A 22084-nucleotide genomic window follows, 5' to 3' on the forward strand; every position below is an offset into this window, starting at 1 on the left:
GAACCTTTCAGCTAATTCATCCAACAGCATCTAAAGGTTCGAAGCTCACTGAGGGGGAGAACAGTATTTGGGATATTAGAATTCCCCCCAAATGTATTGGGTTTATTTTTCTAAGTTTATTAATTTAAAGCTGAATTTGCACAAGTGAGGGAAAGCACCTTTCTTCCACACTGAGGAATTGGCACCATCTTCTCTACAAAGAAAATTCTTTAAAAAGGCCCAAAAATTAAGTATACATAAATATTAATGTGTATTCATGCTCTTCTCTCTTCCAGAGTTCTGCTAAGTACACCAGTCACGTGAAAAAAGCAAGCCAGGCCATCCTGAACAAGTACAGTTATTACTGCACAATGGGTAAATAGCAATCAGACCTAGAGATACTGTTCCTATACAGGGGAGGCAAGACAAAAATAAATAAACCCTTAACCACAATAAAATCCAAACCCAGTTTAAGAAAGCTTGTATTTATTTCAGCCTCAATGGAGTCAGTTTGAAACTGTCAGAGAGACACTGTACACCTATATACAAATTTAAGAACACAACGGAGTAACTGTTACTGTTTATTAACAACCAGTTTTAATTATACGATAAAAGTATGTCCTGAGAAAGGGGAACAAACATGCTTCTTCAAGGTTTTTTAGCTGCTCTGGATCTCAGCCGTCGCTTGATGATCAGATGATCACTTTCCTTCTTTTGTTCCTCAGATTCCTGAAGAAAACATTTCAAAAGTTACTCATCTTTTCACACAAGACTGACAAGCTCTTCTTGACCCACGCAAACATATTTCTTCCCCTAAATGGATTTCAGAATGGCATTTGTTTATTATATTTTATTCAGAAAACTATGGGATACCGAGATCATTTTAATGCAGCTTAATCACAAGGAACAAATATGGAGAATGTACAAAATCCTGTTTATCTTAAAAAAGCAGACACATCTGAGGAAAGCCTGAAGGCAGCTTTCATTTTGAAATACTTGTTTTCAAAAGAGTATTATAATACTTGTTTTGTGAAACATGAAGCGTTCAGAAAACATTTTTAGCCTCAATCCCTGTAGCTATGACTTGCCCAGAATTTCAGTTCTCGGTTCAGTTCCATGTTCTCAGAACTACAGTGAGAAAAGAAATTGTCTCATCTTCTTCATCCTCTAACAAAAAAAATATAACATTTTGGTTTCTGCCCCTATCATTCGTCAAATCATCAAAAAATTCAGAGGGATATTACAGTATGGGCAAATGATCACTATGCTGAACAGAAAAAGGACTCTAATATAATTAAAAGATGCAGTTCCAACAGAGCAAGAATGTTCTTAGCACAATAGCTGCCGACAGAGTCATGAAACTGGCACATCAGATCCTTTGCAAGTTGTCTTAGACAGGAGATCATAGTTTAAGCATACCTAAAAAGCTGTCTAAGTTGTGCTCTAAAAAAGCGTGTAGTAGAATAATCCCACTCCAACACACTGAAATTATCTATGATTCCAAATTAGAAGACATCTCCGTGATTGCTACATCACCTACTTAGTAAACTGTAAGCCAGCCAAACACAGAGATCTTTGAGGACAAACTAAAACAGAACAGCAGGAAGACCAACAAGAATGACTTGGTAGAATAAAGAAATACCTCAGTACTTCCAACCTCCCCCTGCAAATAGATGAAACCTCCAGTCTGTTTGGACTCCTTAGTAGTTTATTTTAAGCCAAGACTACAGTATAATCGCTTACCGAAGAAGCAGGTATATCTAGAGGGCCAGAAACGACAGTGGAATACAGCTTCCTTTTGCATCGTTTTGGCTTGGTCTCTCCTTCTTCGAGACTTTCAGGTTCGTTTGATTTAGGAGAACTTACTGCTGACATCAGCTTCTTGGCTAGAAGAAATTTGTTTTGATACATAAACCAATCAACTTACTGGTTTTGTGAGTCTTTAAATCACTGAATGCAAAAAAAGCTTCATAACAAACTTGGTTTATAAATGACACGTAAAATTTAAGTGAAAATACTCAGAAATTGTATTTGTTCATCGAGGTTCTTTATTGCTTCTATAGCTGAAACTGTTTATAGGTTCAGGTACGGCAGCTTAAAGCACGCATTAAAATGGAGTATGAAAGACAATCATGGCTCAGAAGTCGCTGGAAGTCAGAAACTTCAGCAGGAGTTAAACAACAGGCCTAACTTTCGTACTGACAGAAGCACAAGACAGAACCAACTTTCTCTGTATACTTGTAGGTTTTCACAAATGTAATAATGAATCTCTGAAGAGACGAATAAATGCATTTACTTCATAAATCAAAGGACAACTTAACATGGCAGACAAGTTCTCTAAGAACACATACATTAATAGCCTAGAGCAGAAACAAGCCATTCTACAATGTCTAGAAAACATGGAATAAAACTTAATCTACACCAACCTTTAGAGTGTATAATAGAAGGAGAGCTTTGAATAAAATCTCCAACTTTTTGCAGTGTTTCATCCTTCTTTTTAGTCAGTCTTGAAGCATGTACTCGCTTTCTCAGGAAGTAGTCTTTTCCGGATTTCTGTTCAACAGAGATGTGAACATGTGAAACAAGAGCATTGTTTAAACTTCATTTTAGTTCAACGTTATTTTAAGTTGATATTTTGAGCTTTACTACTGACATCTCTGTTCATTATGCTGATGATACCACAACGGCAAGTAATGTAGACAATTTTATACCCTTTAGGGAGTTGTCAAAATCTCAGCTATTTCAAGGCATACGTTTCTTAAAGTTTCTTAATAAGGCAGTAGTTTCTTTAAAAGTAGCTCCCAAGCTGTGGAGTTGTTTCTTACATAAGCTGTTCTAATTACATAAAATAAACAAACATACAAAACAGAAGACAACAGATGGGAAAAATCTACTACTCATACTCTGACCATGCCAAGGATACTGCTATCACATGTGAACATCTGTTTTTAATAACTGCCATGCATATTAATGATATGAACCTTAGTTTAATACAAGGGCTTCACTTACAAAAGCACACGATAATACACTAAAGCTTCCCTTCCCAACTATTCAGTGTGCAATATCCTTCCCTCCAAATCATTACACAGTACAGCCATTACACGCTCTGGGGACAGACTGACTTGCCCTTTGGTTAGCTTATGGAATTTAATAGGAAGAGCTCATAAGCATGTAAGATTCCCATTCAGGTATACACATAAGGATAAGACACTGCTTCTTTCGTGTGACCACACAATTACAGGAAGTCCCAAGTCTAGTCTTCAAAACTAGAACAAAAACCAACCATTTTCTCGTCACTTGCAGAGGGTGAATTAAAAGCCATGACAGATTTTGTATTTTTCGTGTTCTCACTTTTCACAAAATCCTGGGAAAATAAGACACGTTTCAGCCATGATTCTTTTGGAAAGAACAATTGATGTCACAAAAGTGAACAGTTTAAACACTTTTGCTAATAGTAGGGAAGTATTTGCTAGTGGTAGCTATTCCACTGTAAATCAAATAATAAATAAGCATTCAATTATAAAAACAGGACATTAAGATATCAGTATTAGACATCTCATGATGTCTAAAAAGCTGATTTATGTCTACAGGTTTCAAAGAAAATACACAATGAAGTTAAGAGAAATTCCCTTCTCTTAAACCATTATCACTGAGCTTGGCTATTAGTTTTGTTCATTAAAGCAGTTCATTGATTAAATTCTTCAACTACTTTACTGAGGTAGAAATAGCATTTTTTAATGCTTGTTTTTAATGCTTTTTTTTATTGTAGAAAGACAAAAAGTAGTCAGAGCCACTTTATCAGGCTCTGCTAAGAATCTGAATGGAGTATCACCACCCACTGTATTTCCAAGAATTAAGTTGGTTAATAAATACTTTGTTTTTAAAATATATGTGACTGCTATTTTATGAAAGTTAGCAATTAAAAACTTATATAGGAATGATTAACATCATCTGCTAACAAAACAATGTCCAGAAATCCTGCAGAGGAAGAAAATAAGTTCAATTTGCTGTGCCCGTTTCAGTGGCTCCATGAATTTTTTTCCAAGTAACTTATCTAATCATGAGCCACTTCATAAGCATTAACATGAGGAGAGTTTTCAACAGCACCTGACAAAAATTCATCACACAATTGTTTCAACAGCTTTTATTCCTATCAAAGGCTATAAAAACAGGTGATCTGATCACCTTGAAAGGGATAAATAAATTAAAACTTGGGAATTGTTTAGAGAACATGAGATCTTTTCCTACTCATTCCTTATCAAAAGCAATACAATCACAACATTTTCAGATCTGAAGTTTCATACTAACCTCAGATTCATTTAATAAAGTGAGGCTCCTAGTACATCGACGTGACAAATAATTGTCTTCAGCTTTGCATCTTAATGGAATACTTTCTCCAGTTTTAGTTTTGCTTTGTTGTTTCCTAGGCTGTAAATATTTAAAAGGAGTAAAGATTAGGCTATGCATTAGACCTCCAAAATATCTCGAGTTTTCTAAAGTTACAGTGTAAAACCTCAAGCTCAGACGCCACATGAACACGTAAGCTGAAACACAGCACAAGTGTGGGAAGGTAGTAACATCTATTCATTGTGTGATCTTCAGATACACCCTACTGAGTCTCACTAACAGTCTCAGGCAGTATTCTGCCTCCAAAAGAGAGAAAGCGAGACATTATTTAGGGACAAAATCTGTAACGCTGGTTGTTTTGTCATCCATTCCCCCCATACTCTGCACGCTCACAGCTGCTATGTTAGAACACCAAAGGCTAAACCTCTGCCTAATCTTCAGCATACACATACGAATACATGGAAAACTGCATGGAAAAGTTCCATAATGTACACAGAGAGATGGTGTTCTAGTAAATAAAATATTTTTGAGAAGATGAGAGCTCATGTTTGAGTGGAAGACAAAAAGAACCAACAAGTGCTCATCACTGAATATGTAGTTAAAGGACTATATGCTAAGAAAAATGATTCCAGCTCCAGTATCTCCTAGGAAAACAGAAGAACAAAAAGGGGTTAACAAGATGTTAAGTACTGACTTTCTATAAATATAATCATACCTTTTCATTTACAGAGTCATTCCTTCTACTTTGTCTTTCTTCAAGTAAAGGTATTTCTGGCAAACACTGAGGGCTACTGTGGTTAATGCGTTGTTTTAATTCCTTTATATAGTCATCTTTGTCAGCCAGTTCTTTTCTTAACTCTTCTATCACAGTTGCATTATCCTAATAAACAGTAAAAACTGCTGAGTTGTGGGATTGGCAAAAGGAATTAACACACACAAGCAGTATTGCAATTACTTAGTAGCATCAGTTTTAGAATTGCAGGCTAGAACACTTAACTATTCAAGAACAGTAACATTTCATGGATTTGTACGGTCACTGTTACAAGTGCAGTAGTCACCGAATTGCCTGGGAAGTTGTAATACAATATATTTTGATTCTTCTATTTTACTTATGTGCTTCAGCCTTCATCTCCCTTAAGATATGATAACCCGAGCTTTTATTTGTTCCCAAATCCTCGGTACTGTGAAAAAGTCGGCAGTTGTAGGGGAAGTTTTGCTATGAGAACATCTTTCTTCTCAGAGAAAGTGAATCCAAACATTCTCAAAAGAGCACAACTCATTTAGTCTTCTGTTTAGCTTCTGAAATTCTATGCTACGGCTTAGATTGGCTATCCTGATTAAAAGCTCGATGTTGAAATAAGAAATGCAACTTCCAGAGATCATCCCCCCTCTGCTTTTTGATGCTTCCCTTAATCTCTCTCCACGTCCCCTTCTGTCTTTTCATGCCATTGTAGATACTACCTCAGAGAAAGCAAAGAAAGTAAGAAACCTGAGACAGAACTACTGTCTGAGTATTGAGCCTAGCTTGGGATCCGGAAATGCTGTGAATTATCAGAAAAAGCTACAGATGTCCAGTCTGATTGTAGGATCATAAGCATCAAACTGACATCTGCTTATCTGAACTACTGAAAAATTTGAAATTTTAGTAGTTAACAGAAATTCTGTTTCTGAAGAACAAAAATAAAAGCTGGTGCTTTTTTTGGTTAGTTGCACATGATGTCAATACGACAGTGTTCAAGAACAGAACCACACCCAGAATACAAAGAGCAGGTATAGGAGTTTTACAGAATTTATGGGTAGCTAATCAGGTAGGAGGAAAGGCGAGCTGACCTTGCTTGAATCCTTTAAGGCAGATTGTCTCAGTTCTGCTATTTCTGTCTCTTTTTGTATGGCATTAGAAGCCAAAGTTTTGAGCTGTTCTTCCAAAGCTTCTACTAACTGATCTCTCTCCTCACGCCACTTTTGAAGATTATGTTCCTTTTCCAACAGCTCCTATATTTCATGTTGAAACAAAAGCATACACAGTAGAAACAAGCAGAATCTTTAAGACAGCCTAGAATTAATAAGTTTTTCATATAGCATAAATAAGGACTCAAGCTGATAAAAAGAGTTTATGGTAAGACATTTCAATTAACATATCGTGAAGTCACTCAACAAGATCAGGTTATATGCATGTATTACATATGTATTTACTATGCAGATTATTGTATTTAAAGCAATCTGCCAGTGCTCTGTAGTGACTAATTATTTGAATATCTTTCATGGTCTACCACTAATTTCAGTTGGCCACTTTCATTTTGCTCCAATTTTTTTTTTTTTTTTGGTCTTTTTCCTGTTGCTTGGAAAACCTGCATCATTCATTTAATAAAAATTAAGAACAAGAAAAATACCTGTTTAAGTTGTTGGATAGTATAGTCTTTATAATCCAGCTCATCCTTAAACTGGTTATTAATCCTTTCAAGTTCATCCATCCTGTTCCTGAGGGATTCCTCCACAGAACGCATCGTGGACACCTGTAATGTAAGCACAGCTCACGGTTCATTAAAAGACTTCTGTAATCCAACCTGGCCAAATACTTCTTTGTTAAATAAAGAGGAATTCACAAACAAGTGCTGAGTAGGAAAACGACAGCAAGTGCAAGGTTACCAAGGAAGACATGAATTCATTTTTAAGCTTCAATTTTCCATCCCAAGCACACCCAATAAACTTTCAGACTAAGATCCTGCAAAATGGGTTTTAAGATATCTTCTTGTTTAATAATTAAATTTTAACTATGAGCATCACTGAAGCTGAAACTGAAGAAAAAAAAAATACATGCTTATATTAAAGAGCCTCTGGAAATTAGTCTATTTCTCTTCAAGTAAATAGCATTCTTCTTCCCAGTTATCAGCGTTTTTTCACAAGACTTAGGTTTTAGGCTTTGGAGTTACCACGGATACCAATGGCAAGTCACCAGTAACGTAGAGATAATAACAAGTCCCCTCCAGAGGCAGATTAGCTATTCTCTTCACAAACCTTATTCCAGACTACCAACCAACTTTACTTTCCTCTCTTCATTATCTATGTGAAACCATGTTTTAACTTCTGGTCCCCTCTAGAGCTTCAATGGCAACTTTACCTAAGATTTGCTGCTAGCCACACTAGTGTGAAATTTCCAGCTTCATAGTTAAAGTTTGAGAAGTTTTAACAGCAGAAAGCCAAGCATAATCTTACAGAAAAAAATATCTCAGTTGACTACAAACCTCGCTTTGTAGTTGCTGAATTTGTTTCTCGGCATCAGAATGTTTGTCTTTTAGATCTGCATACTCTTCTTCTTTCCTCTGCAAATCTTTTTTCAAATTCAGTACAAGGGCAGAACTCTCAGAAAGAATATTTTCTAGCCTTATGTTAAAAATAAAGACACAAAGAACATTACTGTTACACATCTCATGGAAACAGCAATTACAGCTTCATCCATGCCCTGCCTGTTGGTTTCTATTTGTAAATAGACTCTTAAATCTATCTAGACCAGTGACAAGATTTAAACAATTACTTTTGAATTTCAGCTTGCTTCTCATAATCAGATGCTGAAGCAAGAAATTATTCAGATGCTATTCTGAGGGATGTACAACAAAACCACCAGAAATCCCCATATTATTCTTTATTTCCTTGCACACTCCTGTTTTCCCTTGGAACTCAAGTAGCATACCAAAGCATCCTAAAGTAGTAGTTTGGCCATTGATAAGCATGCAGATGCATTAAGTCGAAGGGATGTTCCCATTAACTATTTTTAACTCTAGTTCATTCTCAAAGGGCTCTAAGTTAACTCAGTGGTTACTTACGATTCTATACGTTGCACTTTCTCCATTTCACTCTTTTCCTTTTCCTGAAGAGAATGTTTCATCTGCTCCAAGCTGTTTTTCAGCTGCATAACTTCTTGAATCAGATTTGCTTCTTTGCTACTTAACTCTTCAACCTTTTTATCTGCATTTGCAGACTTCTCCTGCAGAGTTGCTGTAACTGTCTCTAGATTAACAATAATAGATTCTTTTTCTTTAAGTAATTCATTGAGTTTTGACACATTGTCTTCCATTGTCTTGGAAGCTTCCAGGCGATATTCAAGCTCTCTTATTTTTACCTCACAGTTGGCAACTTCCTCCTGAAATTGTGCAATCACTCTCTGATCTTCTGCAGTCTTTTCTTCAAACTCCTGAGTTTTCTTTTCTATTTGCTCATGTAACTGATTCACAAGATCATCTTCCTGACTAGTGTGAGTTGTAATCTCACATAGCTTCATTACAAGTTGATGATTATGATATTCAGCATTATTCAGTCCCGCCTTTAGGTTTTCATTGTCTTGAAGCAGTGCTTTGATGTGCTGACTTTTTTGTGAGGAAACATCAACAATACTTCTGCATACCTCCCAAATCCTTTCAAGACTATAGTTAAAGGAGAGGTCCTGCACAAGATCTGAGATGGAAGAAGTCTGTGACTGAATGCATGCAGAACTAATTTGAGATGTCCCTGTCTCATCTTTTTCACAGTCTGAGGAATCCTTTACACTGACAAAGTCAGTACCGATGGCACGAAACTCTAAGTGACATTTGTATAATTCATCTAATTTGGTCCGCATTTTTTTTACTTGTGACACTTTATCAATTATATATTCCTTGGCAACTTCTATGTTGTTAGTTAGTTGGGCATTTTTGTCTTCTAGTGTCATATTTATAGATTTCTGTTCATCCAGTTCAGAAGCAATTTCCCGATAGTCAGCTTGACCCTGCAGAATTTGTTCACGGAGGGCATCAGCTGTTTCTTCAGAAAAAGAAAGCTCAATACGCAGGCTTGTTACCTGCTTACTGAAGTCTTCTTTTTTATTTTTTTCTCTTCCGCATTGTTCTTCAAGCACAGCTAAATGACGTTCCAAGATTTCAGTTCTTTCCCTCAGTGCTAGTACTTCCTTTCGGTACGCGGAGCACTTTTGTTTCATGTGTTCAATTGTCTTTTGCTCTACAGTGTTCTTTTTCTTTCTCTCATTTACAACTACTGTAAAACAAACAAACAAACAAACAAAAAGGGAAAAGGAATGTAGCTCAGATTGATTAAAATCATTATTACATAGCAGTTCACAACACCAAGTAGCAACTTCTAAGTGAAACACTGTCGTAATATGCAAGCCATACCCTCACATCACATAGTATTTGATACTAGTGAAGGAATTAAAGTCCTCTGAACACGTAATCAGGTGCCTCAGATTTCTATACAGAATTCACAGCAAAAGGTTTTCAGTCTGGAAGAACACTTTTACCATGGCACTACTCAAACCTTCCACTCCACACCAGTAGAAAATCTAATTACATTTAAGAAACATGGGAACGAGATAGATAATTCACAGCTATATTCTTTCTATCTTCCGTGCTTCAGCAATCCCTATAAGGCAGCCAGGAATCACTCCATCTACATCTAAATGGTAGATAAACAGTTCTCTAAGAAATTTCATTCAAACTCACAGTCCTCTTACTTTCAAAAGAAAGATAAAACCCTGGACAAGTTGATCACTTAAGAGCTGATATCTGTCTCTCTTATTCAGTTCATCTCTAAACAAAATATGAGGATTCCTACTTCTGTCCACACTTACTCTTTTGCATATAAAGTTCACTCATAAAGTTGTACAAATTTGCAGATTCAAGTTTCCATAAATATTCCATTAGCTTGGGGCTGTTTTTTTCTTTAACTGGTGAGCAATTAGCTAAAATCACATGCATTTTCTTTCTATCAAAAGCAACTTATGCTGTATTTCATCATTGCTTTAGAATCCAGTTATGCCCATTCCATAATATGCATACTTTAAGTATTAAAAAAAATAAATATAAGTCAAGACTTACTAGGGATTGTGTCACCACAACAATATATTCCATGGTGATTCTTGTACAGTCCTTTTATTACTACAATGCAGAATTTTATAGCACCCACGTGCAGCCTGCATTACATACAGATTCACATGTACTGCATGGAAACAGCCTCTTAACTCATCTAAGGAGTTTTATATACAGCCCTCAACTGATTTAAAAGTCATACTGAAGAAACAGCAGTGGCGTATTCCACCCCAAACCAGGTTTTGGTTTTGATTGCTGCTCCCAGCAACACTAGTGAGGGGAATATGATTTATAAGTAATCTAAACACTTTATGCTGAAAACAACAAGCAAGCACTAAAGCAAGATAAATAAGACTAGGGAGAAGATGTGTAATGTTCAGTCTAGAAGCTCCTTACAGAGGAAGTAGGGAAAAAGCATTATTACAGAGCATAGGAAACAAGATCTAAAAGCTCAGAGAATGGTGTAAATACCATGAACTTGAAGCTGAGATAACCTAGCATCTCCTAAAACACTTTTGCTCGTGCTACTTATATAACTAATTCTACAAAAGAACCAGCACAACATACCTGTGCTCATTGTTCTACTGTGTATATTTAACATAGCTAAAGAATATATATTAAGAGTTTTTTGAAATTGGACGCTATTAATACTCACAAATAGAAGAAAATTTTAACATGATTGAATACTCAGTACTTCTTAACCGAAAACTTCACGCTGACATTGTGACTATCAGCTACCCATTTTAATTCCTATGTGGAGCATTGCTGTCATTAATTTTTAAATGAGAGCTTTGGTCATATGATTAGAACAAACCCACTACTACTTGGAGTATGGAGGAGTCCACATCCCTCCCTCAGTCTCTAGTAAGATGCTTATATGTGATGCCATTCAGTGGTCACATTAGGATTCAATATTTATGCCAAATAAAGGCAGCAGGGACAAATCATCCAAGAACAGCATCTCATCCAAAGAAGGCCTTGACTTTCTCCCTTGCACATATTTTGCAAGAGGAATACAAGAAAGGAAGGGACTACAGCTAAGTTTTAGATTTTCCCTTCTACATTGTATATGCCTTCCGTAATTCTAGGAACACTGATGCTCAGCTGTGCCCAGAAGTGAAGTTAAATGCATCAGAGCTTATCCAAACCATTTTGCTCAAATATTGCCCATGAGCGAGCAATTAGCAGGTCGTCAACAATTTTGATAGTTGCTTCAGGAAAAACAAAACAAACAAACAAAAAAAAGCACTTGAGCAGCTGATGCTACTCAGAAGATCAGCAACAGCAGTTGAAACAATCCTAAAGAAACTGCTTTAAAACTATTACCAAATCTGCAAGTGCATCAACAGATGAGGAAAAAGCAGCAAAAAGGAAAAAAATCGTGCAAAAAACTTTTATTCTTAAGCATTCAAAAATGAACAGCATAGGACCTTCTGAAAAAGGGATATTTACATAACAGTTACTTCTATTTACAGTTTAACACAGTGGCTTTTCTCCTTATACCATAAGGTACACGCTTCACAGCCTTTTGCTTCCTATCCGGAATAGGAAGCAATTTATTGTTTTGGAAGACACCCTGTTCAAGGATGGAAGAAACTGTACCTTTCTTTGGAGGTGGCTCTTCCACAGTAGGCTTATCTTCATCAGTACTGCGCTTTCTTCCCACTTCCAACTCAGTTTTCTCTTGTTTCAGTGCTTTAACTGAAAGCACTGAAAATTGGCTGCTTTCAGTTCCTTTATTAGTGTTCTCTTCTGCCGGTTCTGCTTTAATGGTAGTTAAATGGTAGGTAGTCTTTTCCTGTATTGATATAAGATCAGTTACATTGAAGCTTAACAAAAGGAGCACTTAAGTCTCAGTAATCTTCTGTAGGCAAATATTTACACAAAACCATACAGCTAAAATATTTACCCGGTGACTCTATAGACATCAGTTACAAATCTCAATAGCAGACAGAACAAGTACACCTTCAGATAATGACAAGTGCAATACTCGGTAGAGTATACAAGGGAAAGCAAGAGCCTAGCAGGTTACAAAGTAAAAGACTTGCACACAATCAAGAGTTTACCAGTTTATCAAAGAATTTCCTGTTTCCAAGAAGTCAACAAAATTACAAACATGGTCAAAGAGCAAATGGTCAGCTCTCATACAAGTTCATCACATCACACTTCTGCTAAGCTGCTAAAATCACTTTCATCGTGACAGATAGAATCCAACCTTAAAGCTTAGTCAGCTCTGTCACGCATATTTTAGATTGTGTCCTTGACCACAAGTGAAGCTTCCTTACTTACAAGATGACGATTGTTAAGCCATGCTGGCACTGCCAAGGACTGATTATTCATCTTTAGTAACTTATGAAAAGAAAAGCCCCAGAAGTGTTCAGGCCACACAATCTCACAGATAGAGTTGGAGCCTTGTTCTTGGAAGAAGTAATAGGTGAGGACATGACTACTCATCACAGTCAGCTTTAACACCATGGAAATACTAAGTTGCAGTGATGCAGACAGTCAAAGACTAAGAAGGGTCAAGTTGCTAAGCTTACAAGGTTAGAGATCTGAGTGACAGAATTAACTATAAATGTTTTCAGAGCTACTTCAGGCTACCAAACATCAAAAAATGAACAAAAACCACCAGAAGTGGTATGCACACATACTTAATCAAGCTAGTCTTCACATATTCAGTAGCTCGCAGTACATTAGTCAGGATAAAGTTTTATGGACTGCATAGAACGTGGAGATATCCTGACCATTCATACTCGTACTTCTACTCAACATACTTTTACTGTTGCTCTTCCTCTGATGTAGGAGTGTGAGGCAGGAGTTAGTGGAACACACTGATATTTTTGTTGTTTGTGTTAACAACAACTACCTTCAGATAAATTTGAATTGTTTACAATTTCAAGAGAGTACCTGCTACATACAGAAAATCAGTTTTCCAAAATTGTGTTGATTACAAGCATAGAATTAGTGTTTTCCTTTTTTTGTATAAGGATACGGAGATGTGTAAAACTCACATAATCTTTTACTTTTTCTTCTAAATGAGATTTTAAGTCTTGTAGCTCTGTAATAATGTCATCTTTCTGCACCACGATGTCCATTAGCTCTCGAATCCTTTCATTTTGTGCATTCATTTTCTTGGAAATAAAAAATAAAAAAAATTCAGTCATCAGTTTCTAATGTAGTGTTAAGTAGCTGAATTACACAATGCATTAAAGGCAAATTCAGTTAAGCTAAGCTCGGTAAGAAATCTATTAATGGAGCCTACTGGAATAGCATTTTAAGCTACCACAAGTTGGTATTAAAACAATTTTACACAACATCTTCTTGATAAAGTTACCTCAGTTGCTTCTTTAAGTTGCTCAACAGACTCATCCAATTTAATCATCTGCATTTCAAAGTCTGTAACACACAGAAAAGGTTGTATTACATAAGTAGCCAATAGATAGTTTATTAAGTAATCAATTTTTCCAGATATTCTAACGTTTAGGTAGCTTTTGAACAGATTAATTAATTTGCATGTGGTCTTCACTTATTGGGAGTGATTCAAAAGTTTTCTATATTTCTTGGAACGAAAACATTGCATCAACAAGACATAAAGAAGAGTAGAGATTACAATATAAAAGTAAAAATCAAGATATAGACATTTAACCCCATACTTACAAAAGCGTAAAGCTGCTAGTTGCAGTTTAAAGGAGAGGGGGAAAAAAAGAAAAGAAATAACCAAAAAGCGTGGAATTGCTGAACCTGAATATACACAAGGAACAAACTATCACTTATCTACAGGCTATGGTTCCAAAGGTAGAACATCTCCTCTAATTCCTACTCAAACTGGTTATTTCTCTTTTAGATTAATGAACTATTTCTGTCTTCTACCTTTCACATCGCATAACTCACCTTTGTTCTTCTGCATCAGCTCTTCTTCAGTTTTAAGTAGTTTGGTGTTTTTCTCTGTTAGCTCTTCTTTGGTCTCCATCAGTTCAAAGTTAGTTTTCTCCAGCTGCTTTTCAAACCAGCCAATATCTTCCTTCGGGTCCTCCAGGGATACAATGGAACTATGTGCTGCCTCAGCTTGCTCTTTAATATCAATGACATCATAATGCACAGAATCAAGAATGCCCTCAGGATCAACACAGGTGTCAGGCACTATGCTATGTTCTCCACCCTGAAACGTAATTTATAATCAGTTAAAACTGGTGAAGAGCTGACTACATAATAGCTGTTATTTCTACAGATAGTCTGGATAGCCACTATGAAGACAGCCATACAAGAAGTTTTTAATTTCAGCTTCAAAACCCACCTCACAAATTCACATACAACATGACAGTGATTCGTATGGGGGGAAGATAAGTGGCATTCTAGTAACAGCTAATATATTTTATAGTATTTGATGACCACGCTCCCTTTTTTTTTTTTTTTTTTTTTTTTAAAATATTACCCCAGATTGATCTCCTTCAAATTTAACGTACAAGTTCGGACTCCCCTTTTCTTTGTATACAGCGTAAATTTTCATTTTGTGTTGCAGAAACAAGGAAAACGCCCAAATTCCCAAAGCTTTCTGAAACTGTTCTTAAGGCTCAGCAACTATTCCTGCTAGATGAAGAATAGATGTATCTTGCTCATCATACAGCAACACAGCATGCACTTCTTTGTAAACAGCCTTGTGTTGCTATAAGATGTGCCCATAACATTTAAATAGTAAAAAGGAAAATATTTAAGAAAAAAAAAAGAAAAATATTGAAGAAAAAAAAAAAGAAAAATACCAGGGTGTCATGGTTTAATAATTTTGTAATTTTGCTATCAGTATTCCACATCATAACATCATATAAAGCATGAATAATTTTACTGCTCCCGAACACTTGCAGTATATTGATGATATTGTCGTGTGGGGCCATACAGCAGCAGAGATTTTCAAGAAAAGAAAACAGATAATCCAAATTCTTTTGCAAGCTGGTTTTGCCATTAAGCGCAGCAAGGTGAAGGGGTCTGCCCAGGAAATCCAGTTCTTAGGTGTAAAATGGCAAGATGGGCATCGACACATCCCAGCAGATGTGACTGACAAAATCACTGCTATGTCTCCTCCCACCAACAAGAGAGACCCAATCTTTTCTGGGAGTAGTGGGCTTTTGGAGAATGCATGTCCCAAACTACAGCCACATAGTGAGCCCTCTCTATTAGGTAACACGGAAGAAGAATAATTTCTCATGGGGTCCTGAGCAGCAGCAGGCTTTTGAGCAGAGAAAACAAGAGATAGCCCGTGCCGTGGCCTTGGGGCCAGTACGGACGGGACAGGATGTGAAGAACATCCTCTACACTGCTGCTGGAGAGAAAGGTCCCACTTGGAGTTTGTGGCAAAGAGCTTCAGGAGAATCCCAAGGCCAACCCCTGGGATTTTGGAGTCGAGCATATAAAGGGTCTGAGGAGTGCTACACTCCAACTGAGAAGGAGATCTTAGCTGTGTATGAGGGGGTTTGGGCTGCTTCTGAAGTAGTTGGGACAGAGGTTCAGCTCCTTCTAGCACCTCGCTTGCCTGTGGCCCCCCTGTCATGGACACAGGTAGATTTTTGTTTAAACCGTGACAACTACCCAGAATGCAGCATAAGGGAATTTTTGCCTAGAACTCTGGAGGACTATTTGTAACTCAGAAAGGTCAGAGATAGAAAGTTCACACTGATTTCTGGGTCACCAGCCTCACCGTACATCAGCATTTTTGGTTTTTAAATGATACATAAAGTTCTCAATAGCACTGCTCTAGTCGGTAGCTCTTTCCCTTTCCGTGCAGCTTGCTCTGTGCATGGCTTGTGAACCGCTATTCAGGCCAGACAGCTGCAGCCCCAAAGACCTGCCATAAATGTACAAATTCTACCAGGATAATGTCTTGGTAGTGGAGAAACAGGATGCGCAGTCATATGGCTCTCACACATACCTTGTACAACCAGCTTGGCTCTGGACTGGGCATCACCAATGTCACAGGTGTACACGTCACTGTCACTTTTCTCCAGATTTTTTATGCTCAGCTGCAGGTCTTGTCCTTTCTGTGCCCTCTTGTATTTCCTGCCAGGCCTGAGCTCAGCAATGCCTTTCCTCCATATGACGGTGTATGAGCATTTCTCGCACTGAAATGAAAAAATTGTAGTTCCACTTTCTTCAATTTTCACATCTGAAAGTTCCTTGATAAAGTAATTAGGTTTTTCTGGAAGGAAAAAAAAAAGGATGTGGGTGTAGGACAAAGGGATTTGTTACCCCAACAAGTCCCAAGCATACAGAGGTGTCTTGAATCTCCTTTGCCCTCATTTCAGAATATCACATAGAGATGCAAAGAGTCTAAGAAGACCACAGAGTCCACCCATTTACATAGGTTTGACAATTCCAGTAGATATCTGGAAAGTTCAATACCATTATACATGCGCTGGTAGGATCTCATCTGATCAACTGCATATAGTTTTGATTACACATATTCAATATAGACTAATTCAGATTGCCATCTTTTCTTGGCTCACTAACAACCAAGATCATAGAACCATAGAATGATCACAGAATCATAGAGTGGCCTGAGTAGGAAAGGACCTCAAAGAGCATCTAGTTTTAAACCCCCTGTCAAGGGGCCACCAACCACTAGACCAGGCTGCCCAGATCCACATCACACTGGAGAATCATTCGGTTTCCAGATTATTTTAAGGAAAAGATTTTAATCCATCATATTTTCTGAAAACTAAGAATTGATCCTGCTCAAGGAAACAGAAGAGAAAAACATCACCCACAGGCTGCAGATATTTACCTCGACTTCTCTACATGCCATCCCCAGTGTGCTTTTCAACTCACCTTGCACAGTGACCCTGGCTTTTGTTATGGAGTCCTCTGTCTCACAGGGGTACTCCCCACTGTCCTTGGCAGTAGAGTCATGGATGATCAGAATGGCCCCAGTCCCCTCCTGCTGCAAGTCGTACTTCTGGCTTTTTCTGATTGCTTTGCCATCCTTGTACCACCTGATGTTCACATCTGGTTTCGACAGCTCACGGCTCAGGCTGATGTCCTGCCCTGCTGCTGCTGTCTTATCCTCCAGCTGTTTTGAAACCTCAGTAGGTTTTCCTGGAAGAAAACATGCTTTTTGAGTAACATACACTTAGGGTAGGATGCCTCTCTCAAAATACATGCATCTACATGCTGGAGATAAGTTAGAGAGGCACTTGCAACAGACGCCATCCTACAGCCAGCAGTAATCTGCAAAGTACAGACAATAGAATTCCAGGCAGCATTTATTCTCTCTTAAATCTACCCAATTGAGGATGATGAACCATGTCTGAAAACTGCCTCTTTCTTCTCTCCACTCATCACACTGGGAGCCTCGGATGATGCTCTCAGATGCACATGTTCTAGATAGGAATTTGTTGTACAGCTAGATGATGTGAAGGCCATCCCTTCAGCTTATACTTAGAGGATATTTGCTCCCACAGTTCCCTCAACAGATCATTCCTGATTTACTGTTAATGGAACAAGCTGTAGTGAGATGCCCATTTCCAACACTACCCCAGTGCTTTAGGTAGTTCTCACATTTGTGTAAAATGTTTCCTCCTTTTACTTATTTTTAAGAGAAATTCTCAGTGCTTCGAGGTTCAAGTAGAAGGTTGCTATTCACTTTAACCATATTATGAGTTAGCTCTCACGACAATCTTATCAGAAGACAGTTGAAGGAATCAGACCCCAGAATCTCTCCCATCTCATTACCTTTCACAGACAGAGAGGCTTTGGAGGTTAGACCACGGGCAGTAAAAACGACTTCCCCAGCGTCAGTAGGAGTCACACTTTTGATAATGAGAGTATATTTCCGACTCACGTTAGAAGCTTTAAATCGCCCACCACTTTCCACTCTGCTTCCATTCAGTGTCCAGTTGAACTCATCAATGCTTTCATGGGACAGAATGCATTCAAAAGTACAATCTTCTCCCTCCTGGATTTCAGTGTTTTTCAGCCGTTTGGTAATGCCACTATTCAGCTCTGGAAGGTAAGAGATAGGTTAGTATGAGGTTTAGATGGAGAAAAGGCATTTGTGACTGACATGAGTAGCAGTACTGGTGTTTTAACTCAGGATTTGCAGAACATGGCTGCGTTCCTCACTGATGTATTCTCTAAGACATTCTCCACTCAGAATTACCAGAAAGCTATAAAAAAAAAAAGAGACGTGAATCTCTTGTCTTTGCTCTGGAAGAACTACAATTAGAGCAGCTCAGTCCATGGAGCAGAATGAAGATTCAATGAGCTACAGAGGGAACAACCTAACAGAGAGGACAACTCTAGGATGCTGCGTGAGAAAAAGGGTTTTGCCTATGACAAGAAATTAAATGTTTCTATTAGCTAATTTGTTACCATCCTACCCCTACTGGTGTTCAAACCATTTCTCCATTTTAGGGATGTTTAGAAAGGAAATATTTCCAGGACATTCTTGACGTGTTTTGTGATTTTCATGGCAAAAGGAGATACATTTACTTCAAAAGCAATGGGAATTTTCCAGACATCACTGCGCTAAATTGCAGTAATACACTTCTATTGTAGAAACTATTAAGGCTCGTGGGGGAATAGGTGTAAGACACTGAATGTGCTTTCAGCACTCCTTTACTTTCCACAGTACTTACCCTGAATGCCGACCTTTGATTTGGCAACATCACGGACAATATCACAGGTATAGAAACCTGCATCTGACTTCTCGAAGTCATGGATAAGGGGATATAGGGTCTTCCCAGACTGTACCAGCTCATACTTGTTGCCAGAAGTGAGCAGAACACCGTCCTTCTTCCACACTGGTTTGACCTTCTCTTTAGAGACTTCGCATTCCAATTTAATCACACCCCGCTCCTCACCAAAAACATCATCCAAGGACTTCATGAAGACAGCAGGCTTCTCTGCAATTAAAAGGGCAAAACAGAACAATGTGATACAGAAGCTGAGACATTTCCAGTTGCTTTCAGATTTTTAAAGAGGGATAAATAAATCTTTACCAGCACTGAAGACACCAATATAGAACCTAAAGCGGTTTCATGTCTGTTGACTGAATGCACTTTATGTAATTCTGAACTAATCAGTAGGAGAATACAGGGAACAGGAGGGACAGCCTGCATTGCCTTGGGTATGACTGATATCATATGAAGTAATTGGGATGCAGCTCTTCTAAAGCTGGAGAGCTGGCATTGCCCTCACATGGAGCAGAGCTCATACAGCAGGCCACAGGATTAAGAGGATAAGCTGCTGAACACTTTTGATTTTCCTGTTTTATTGACTCCTTTTATCTCTCTTCTATTTCACACATCAGATGTTTATACTGGGGAAAAAACTTCCACCAAATGCAAAAGAAAGGAGAAAGAGGAAATCCTTCAAACTCTGAGCGCATAGAGTAAAAGAGCTTAATTGCTGGGGAGAGCAGATTAGAATCACAGTACCCTTAGAATTGGAAGAGACCCTTAAAGGCCATCTAGCCCAGCTCCCCTGCAATAAAAAGGGACATTCACAGCTAGATCAGGTTGCTCACAGCCTGGTCATTAGTCATCCCAGAGGCAAAACACACACTGAATGATCTCTCCCTGCAGTCATAAATCCTTGGAGACAACAGCATTGACACTGCATGTTACTGAAGCAGTAAAAGAAACTGCTCTTGTAACTCTCCTTGTAGTAAATAAAATGATGATAAAAAGCAATGGAATGCTTTGGCAGGACACCAAAACCATCCTCCTTCCTTGATATCTGCTGCAATGGAACCTTCCACTGGAAGAAAGCCTCTGATGACTTGTCACCCCATAGAGGTCAGCTTTAGAAGCAGGATTGCTGCACAATAGAATGAACTGGAGCTCTTTAGCATCTCTTACATCCAGGAGGGGTGTGATCAGACCCACCTATCACCTTCAGGTGCGCTTTTTGACACCTTGTCTGACTTCACTGTCACTGTGCCAGCATCCTCAGGCTTAACCTGCTTCATTGTCAGTGTGCAGCAATTGCCAACGTTCTTGATGTCATTGTAATTGTTGGTGTAAAGGAGGTTGCCATTCAGGAACCATTCCATGTCCTCGTCATTATGGGACAGCTCGCAGGAGAAGACAGCAGAGCTCTCTTCTTCAATTTCTACATCCTGCAGGTGCTTCGTTACTTCTACATTGCGGGCTGTGGGGAAACAAGGTGAACTGTTACCACTGTTACTATAAATCATACTGGGATGAGGTAGAATGGTTGGACTAGATGATCTTTGTGTAATCTTATCAGTGAAGATTATACATTTATAAAGTTAGCAGGAGAGAACGGCAGAAATCAACCCCAAGAAGAGAAATCTGAGGTGAAATAGGACATGGAAGAGGCCACCCTCCCTGCTCATACCTTCAGCTGTCAGCGTGGCCTCAGTCTCTGCAATTCCTGCCTTGCACTTGTACACACCAGCATCATCGGGCTTCAGCTTCAGAATCTTGAGCTCTGCTGAATGCTTATCCCTCTTGATCTTGTACTTCTCAGAGGGCTTGATGAGTGTGTGGCCTTTGAACCATTTCACAACCTTTGGAGAAGGCCTGAAGTCACAGGACAGGATGACAGAATGACGTTCCAAAGCTGTCTTGTCCTCCAACTTCCTGGTGATTTCTATATGGTAATCTGCAAAGCAGGGGTGGAAGAGAAGAAAGGATGAGGACAATTGGAAGAAGAGGAAAGTCTCTTGCGTGTATTCCATTCCAATTAATGTCAAGTTCACAATGGTTCTTTGAACCACTCTAAAGATAAAACAAACGATTGTCTATAGGGAATGCCATTGACTACATTTCTATAAAGTAATACTGTATATTATCTACCAAATGCAAGGTCCAGCTCTTGTTCTGTGCTTATTAAATTGCTCCAAATTGTTGAGGCTTTTATTCAAATAAGAGTGAATTGAAAATATAACAAATACTTCAGGATGTGAATGGAGACTCTTACGCTGGGGACAACAGCAGATAAAAAGCCTGCAAGTTTCTTTCAGATGAAATCAATGACAAACTGCATCAAATTTAGGTGCTACCAAACTTAACCTTGTCTAGTTCAGAAATACAATTAATTTCACCTGATTTGACTTCTTTGGTATAGCCAAGGACAAAACCTCAGCTCTGTAGATCTGAATAGTAAGCACATCACAGCTATTCAAACAGATCTTTTACTGAGATGCAGCTGTCTCATTTAGTGTCCAACGACTTTGAACTGGAAATGGAGCAGACCCTCCAGACACACACAGTATTTCAAAGACCCCAGTGAAGGAAGGCTGTACGTTAATTAATTCTTCATCTTCATGATGTAAACCAAGCCAGGATATGTTACCTCTGACAAGCAGATTGGCTGTGGATTTTGATTTGCCAATTGAGAACTGAATCATGCTTGTCATATCAGTGGTGGTTTTCGGTATGGTCAGCTGGTGGATGGTGCCTTCTTGCTGCATAATCAAGTTTCTGCCAGCCTGTAAGACTTCCCCACGTAGGAATACCACTTGGGAGGTTTCACAGAAGGAATGGATATCTCGCATTCAAATTTGGCTTTTTCAGGCTCAGTCACATCCTCATCACACAGCTCCTTTACTAGATTAATGGATTGCTCTTTAAGAAGGATGGAACAAGAGAAAGCAGAGATTTAGAAGGAATGTAAAAAACCCTTACATTATCACCCTACTTAGTCACGTCAGCATTACTGCACATGAACACTACACCTATCAGCTCAAAATGCCTTAAAACATCATTAAAAAATAATAGAAAGAAATGAATGTTGTTAAGAAGTCAGTCAATAAGATTGACAACCTGAAAAGAGCCCAGATCTTCTGATTCCCAGTCCAACATCCAAATCAAACCATGACCTTCCCATCCCAATATCAAACTCCTCGCATTACGAAATGGAAAAGAGGTTCAATGAAACACGGACAT

The 22084-nt window shown here is 38.3% G+C and overlaps 4 protein-coding genes across 4 annotated transcripts; all 4 read right to left on the minus strand.

Annotated features, from left to right (window-relative positions):
* Positions 1-553: 553 nt before the first annotated feature.
* On the minus strand, positions 554-6833 carry LOC146756199 (kinesin-like protein KIF20B). Its single transcript, XM_085524824.1, has 8 exons — positions 6717-6833; positions 6157-6318; positions 5042-5206; positions 4288-4407; positions 3263-3343; positions 2406-2532; positions 1723-1865; positions 554-708 (listed from the first exon to the last, which is right to left on the minus strand). The coding sequence occupies exons 1-8, from the start codon at positions 6828-6830 to the stop codon at positions 628-630; spliced, it is 993 nt and encodes a 330-aa protein (XP_085380950.1). The 5' UTR covers positions 6831-6833; the 3' UTR covers positions 554-627.
* A 702-nt stretch (positions 6834-7535) lies between these two features.
* LOC146756200 (kinesin-like protein KIF20B) lies at positions 7536-13398 on the minus strand. Its single transcript, XM_085524825.1, has 4 exons — positions 13193-13398; positions 11784-11979; positions 8148-9351; positions 7536-7707 (listed from the first exon to the last, which is right to left on the minus strand). The coding sequence occupies exons 1-4, from the start codon at positions 13343-13345 to the stop codon at positions 7536-7538; spliced, it is 1725 nt and encodes a 574-aa protein (XP_085380951.1). The 5' UTR covers positions 13346-13398.
* Positions 13399-17835: 4437 nt separating this feature from the next.
* On the minus strand, positions 17836-20204 carry LOC146756201 (obscurin-like). Its single transcript, XM_085524826.1, has 3 exons — positions 20057-20204; positions 18806-19072; positions 17836-18170 (listed from the first exon to the last, which is right to left on the minus strand). The coding sequence occupies exons 2-3, from the start codon at positions 19053-19055 to the stop codon at positions 17836-17838; spliced, it is 585 nt and encodes a 194-aa protein (XP_085380952.1). The 5' UTR covers positions 19056-19072; positions 20057-20204.
* A 261-nt stretch (positions 20205-20465) lies between these two features.
* Positions 20466-21770, minus strand: LOC146756202 (obscurin-like). The gene is made up of 3 exons (XM_085524827.1): positions 21492-21770; positions 20532-20798; positions 20466-20485 (listed from the first exon to the last, which is right to left on the minus strand). Exons 1-3 carry the CDS (start codon positions 21691-21693, stop codon positions 20466-20468), a joined length of 489 nt encoding a protein of 162 aa, XP_085380953.1. The 5' UTR covers positions 21694-21770.
* Positions 21771-22084: the final 314 nt, after the last annotated feature.

This window comes from Coturnix japonica, chromosome 28 (assembly GCF_054131305.1).
Source record: "Coturnix japonica strain WE chromosome 28, WE-NBRP24, whole genome shotgun sequence".
Lineage (NCBI taxonomy): Eukaryota > Metazoa > Chordata > Aves > Galliformes > Phasianidae > Coturnix > Coturnix japonica.

Coding starts and splice junctions, on each gene's coding strand:
- LOC146756202 (XM_085524827.1), bottom strand. CDS start 21,693: ATGCGAGATATCCATTCCTTCTGTGAAACCTCCCAAGTGGTATTCCTA. Junction 20,799..21,491: donor AGCCAATCTGCTTGTCAGAG/GTAACATATCCT, acceptor CCTGCTTTGCAG/ATTACCATATAGAAATCACC. Junction 20,486..20,531: donor GGCCACGCTGACAGCTGAAG/GTATGAGCAGGG, acceptor ATTTCACCTCAG/ATTTCTCTTCTTGGGGTTGA.
- LOC146756201 (XM_085524826.1), bottom strand. CDS start 19,055: ATGAAGTCCTTGGATGATGTTTTTGGTGAGGAGCGGGGTGTGATTAAA. Junction 18,171..18,805: donor ATCAAAGGTCGGCATTCAGG/GTAAGTACTGTG, acceptor CTTACCTTCCAG/AGCTGAATAGTGGCATTACC.
- LOC146756200 (XM_085524825.1), bottom strand. CDS start 13,345: ATGACTGAATTTTTTTTATTTTTTATTTCCAAGAAAATGAATGCACAA. Junction 11,980..13,192: donor AAGAAAAAGTAAAAGATTAT/GTGAGTTTTACA, acceptor ATATCAATACAG/GAAAAGACTACCTACCATTT. Junction 9,352..11,783: donor AGAGCCACCTCCAAAGAAAG/GTACAGTTTCTT, acceptor TTTGTTTTACAG/TAGTTGTAAATGAGAGAAAG.
- LOC146756199 (XM_085524824.1), bottom strand. CDS start 6,830: ATGCGTTCTGTGGAGGAATCCCTCAGGAACAGGATGGATGAACTTGAA. Junction 1,866..2,405: donor TTCTATTATACACTCTAAAG/GTTGGTGTAGAT, acceptor AATTTCTTCTAG/CCAAGAAGCTGATGTCAGCA. Junction 709..1,722: donor TAGATATACCTGCTTCTTCG/GTAAGCGATTAT, acceptor TGTTTTCTTCAG/GAATCTGAGGAACAAAAGAA.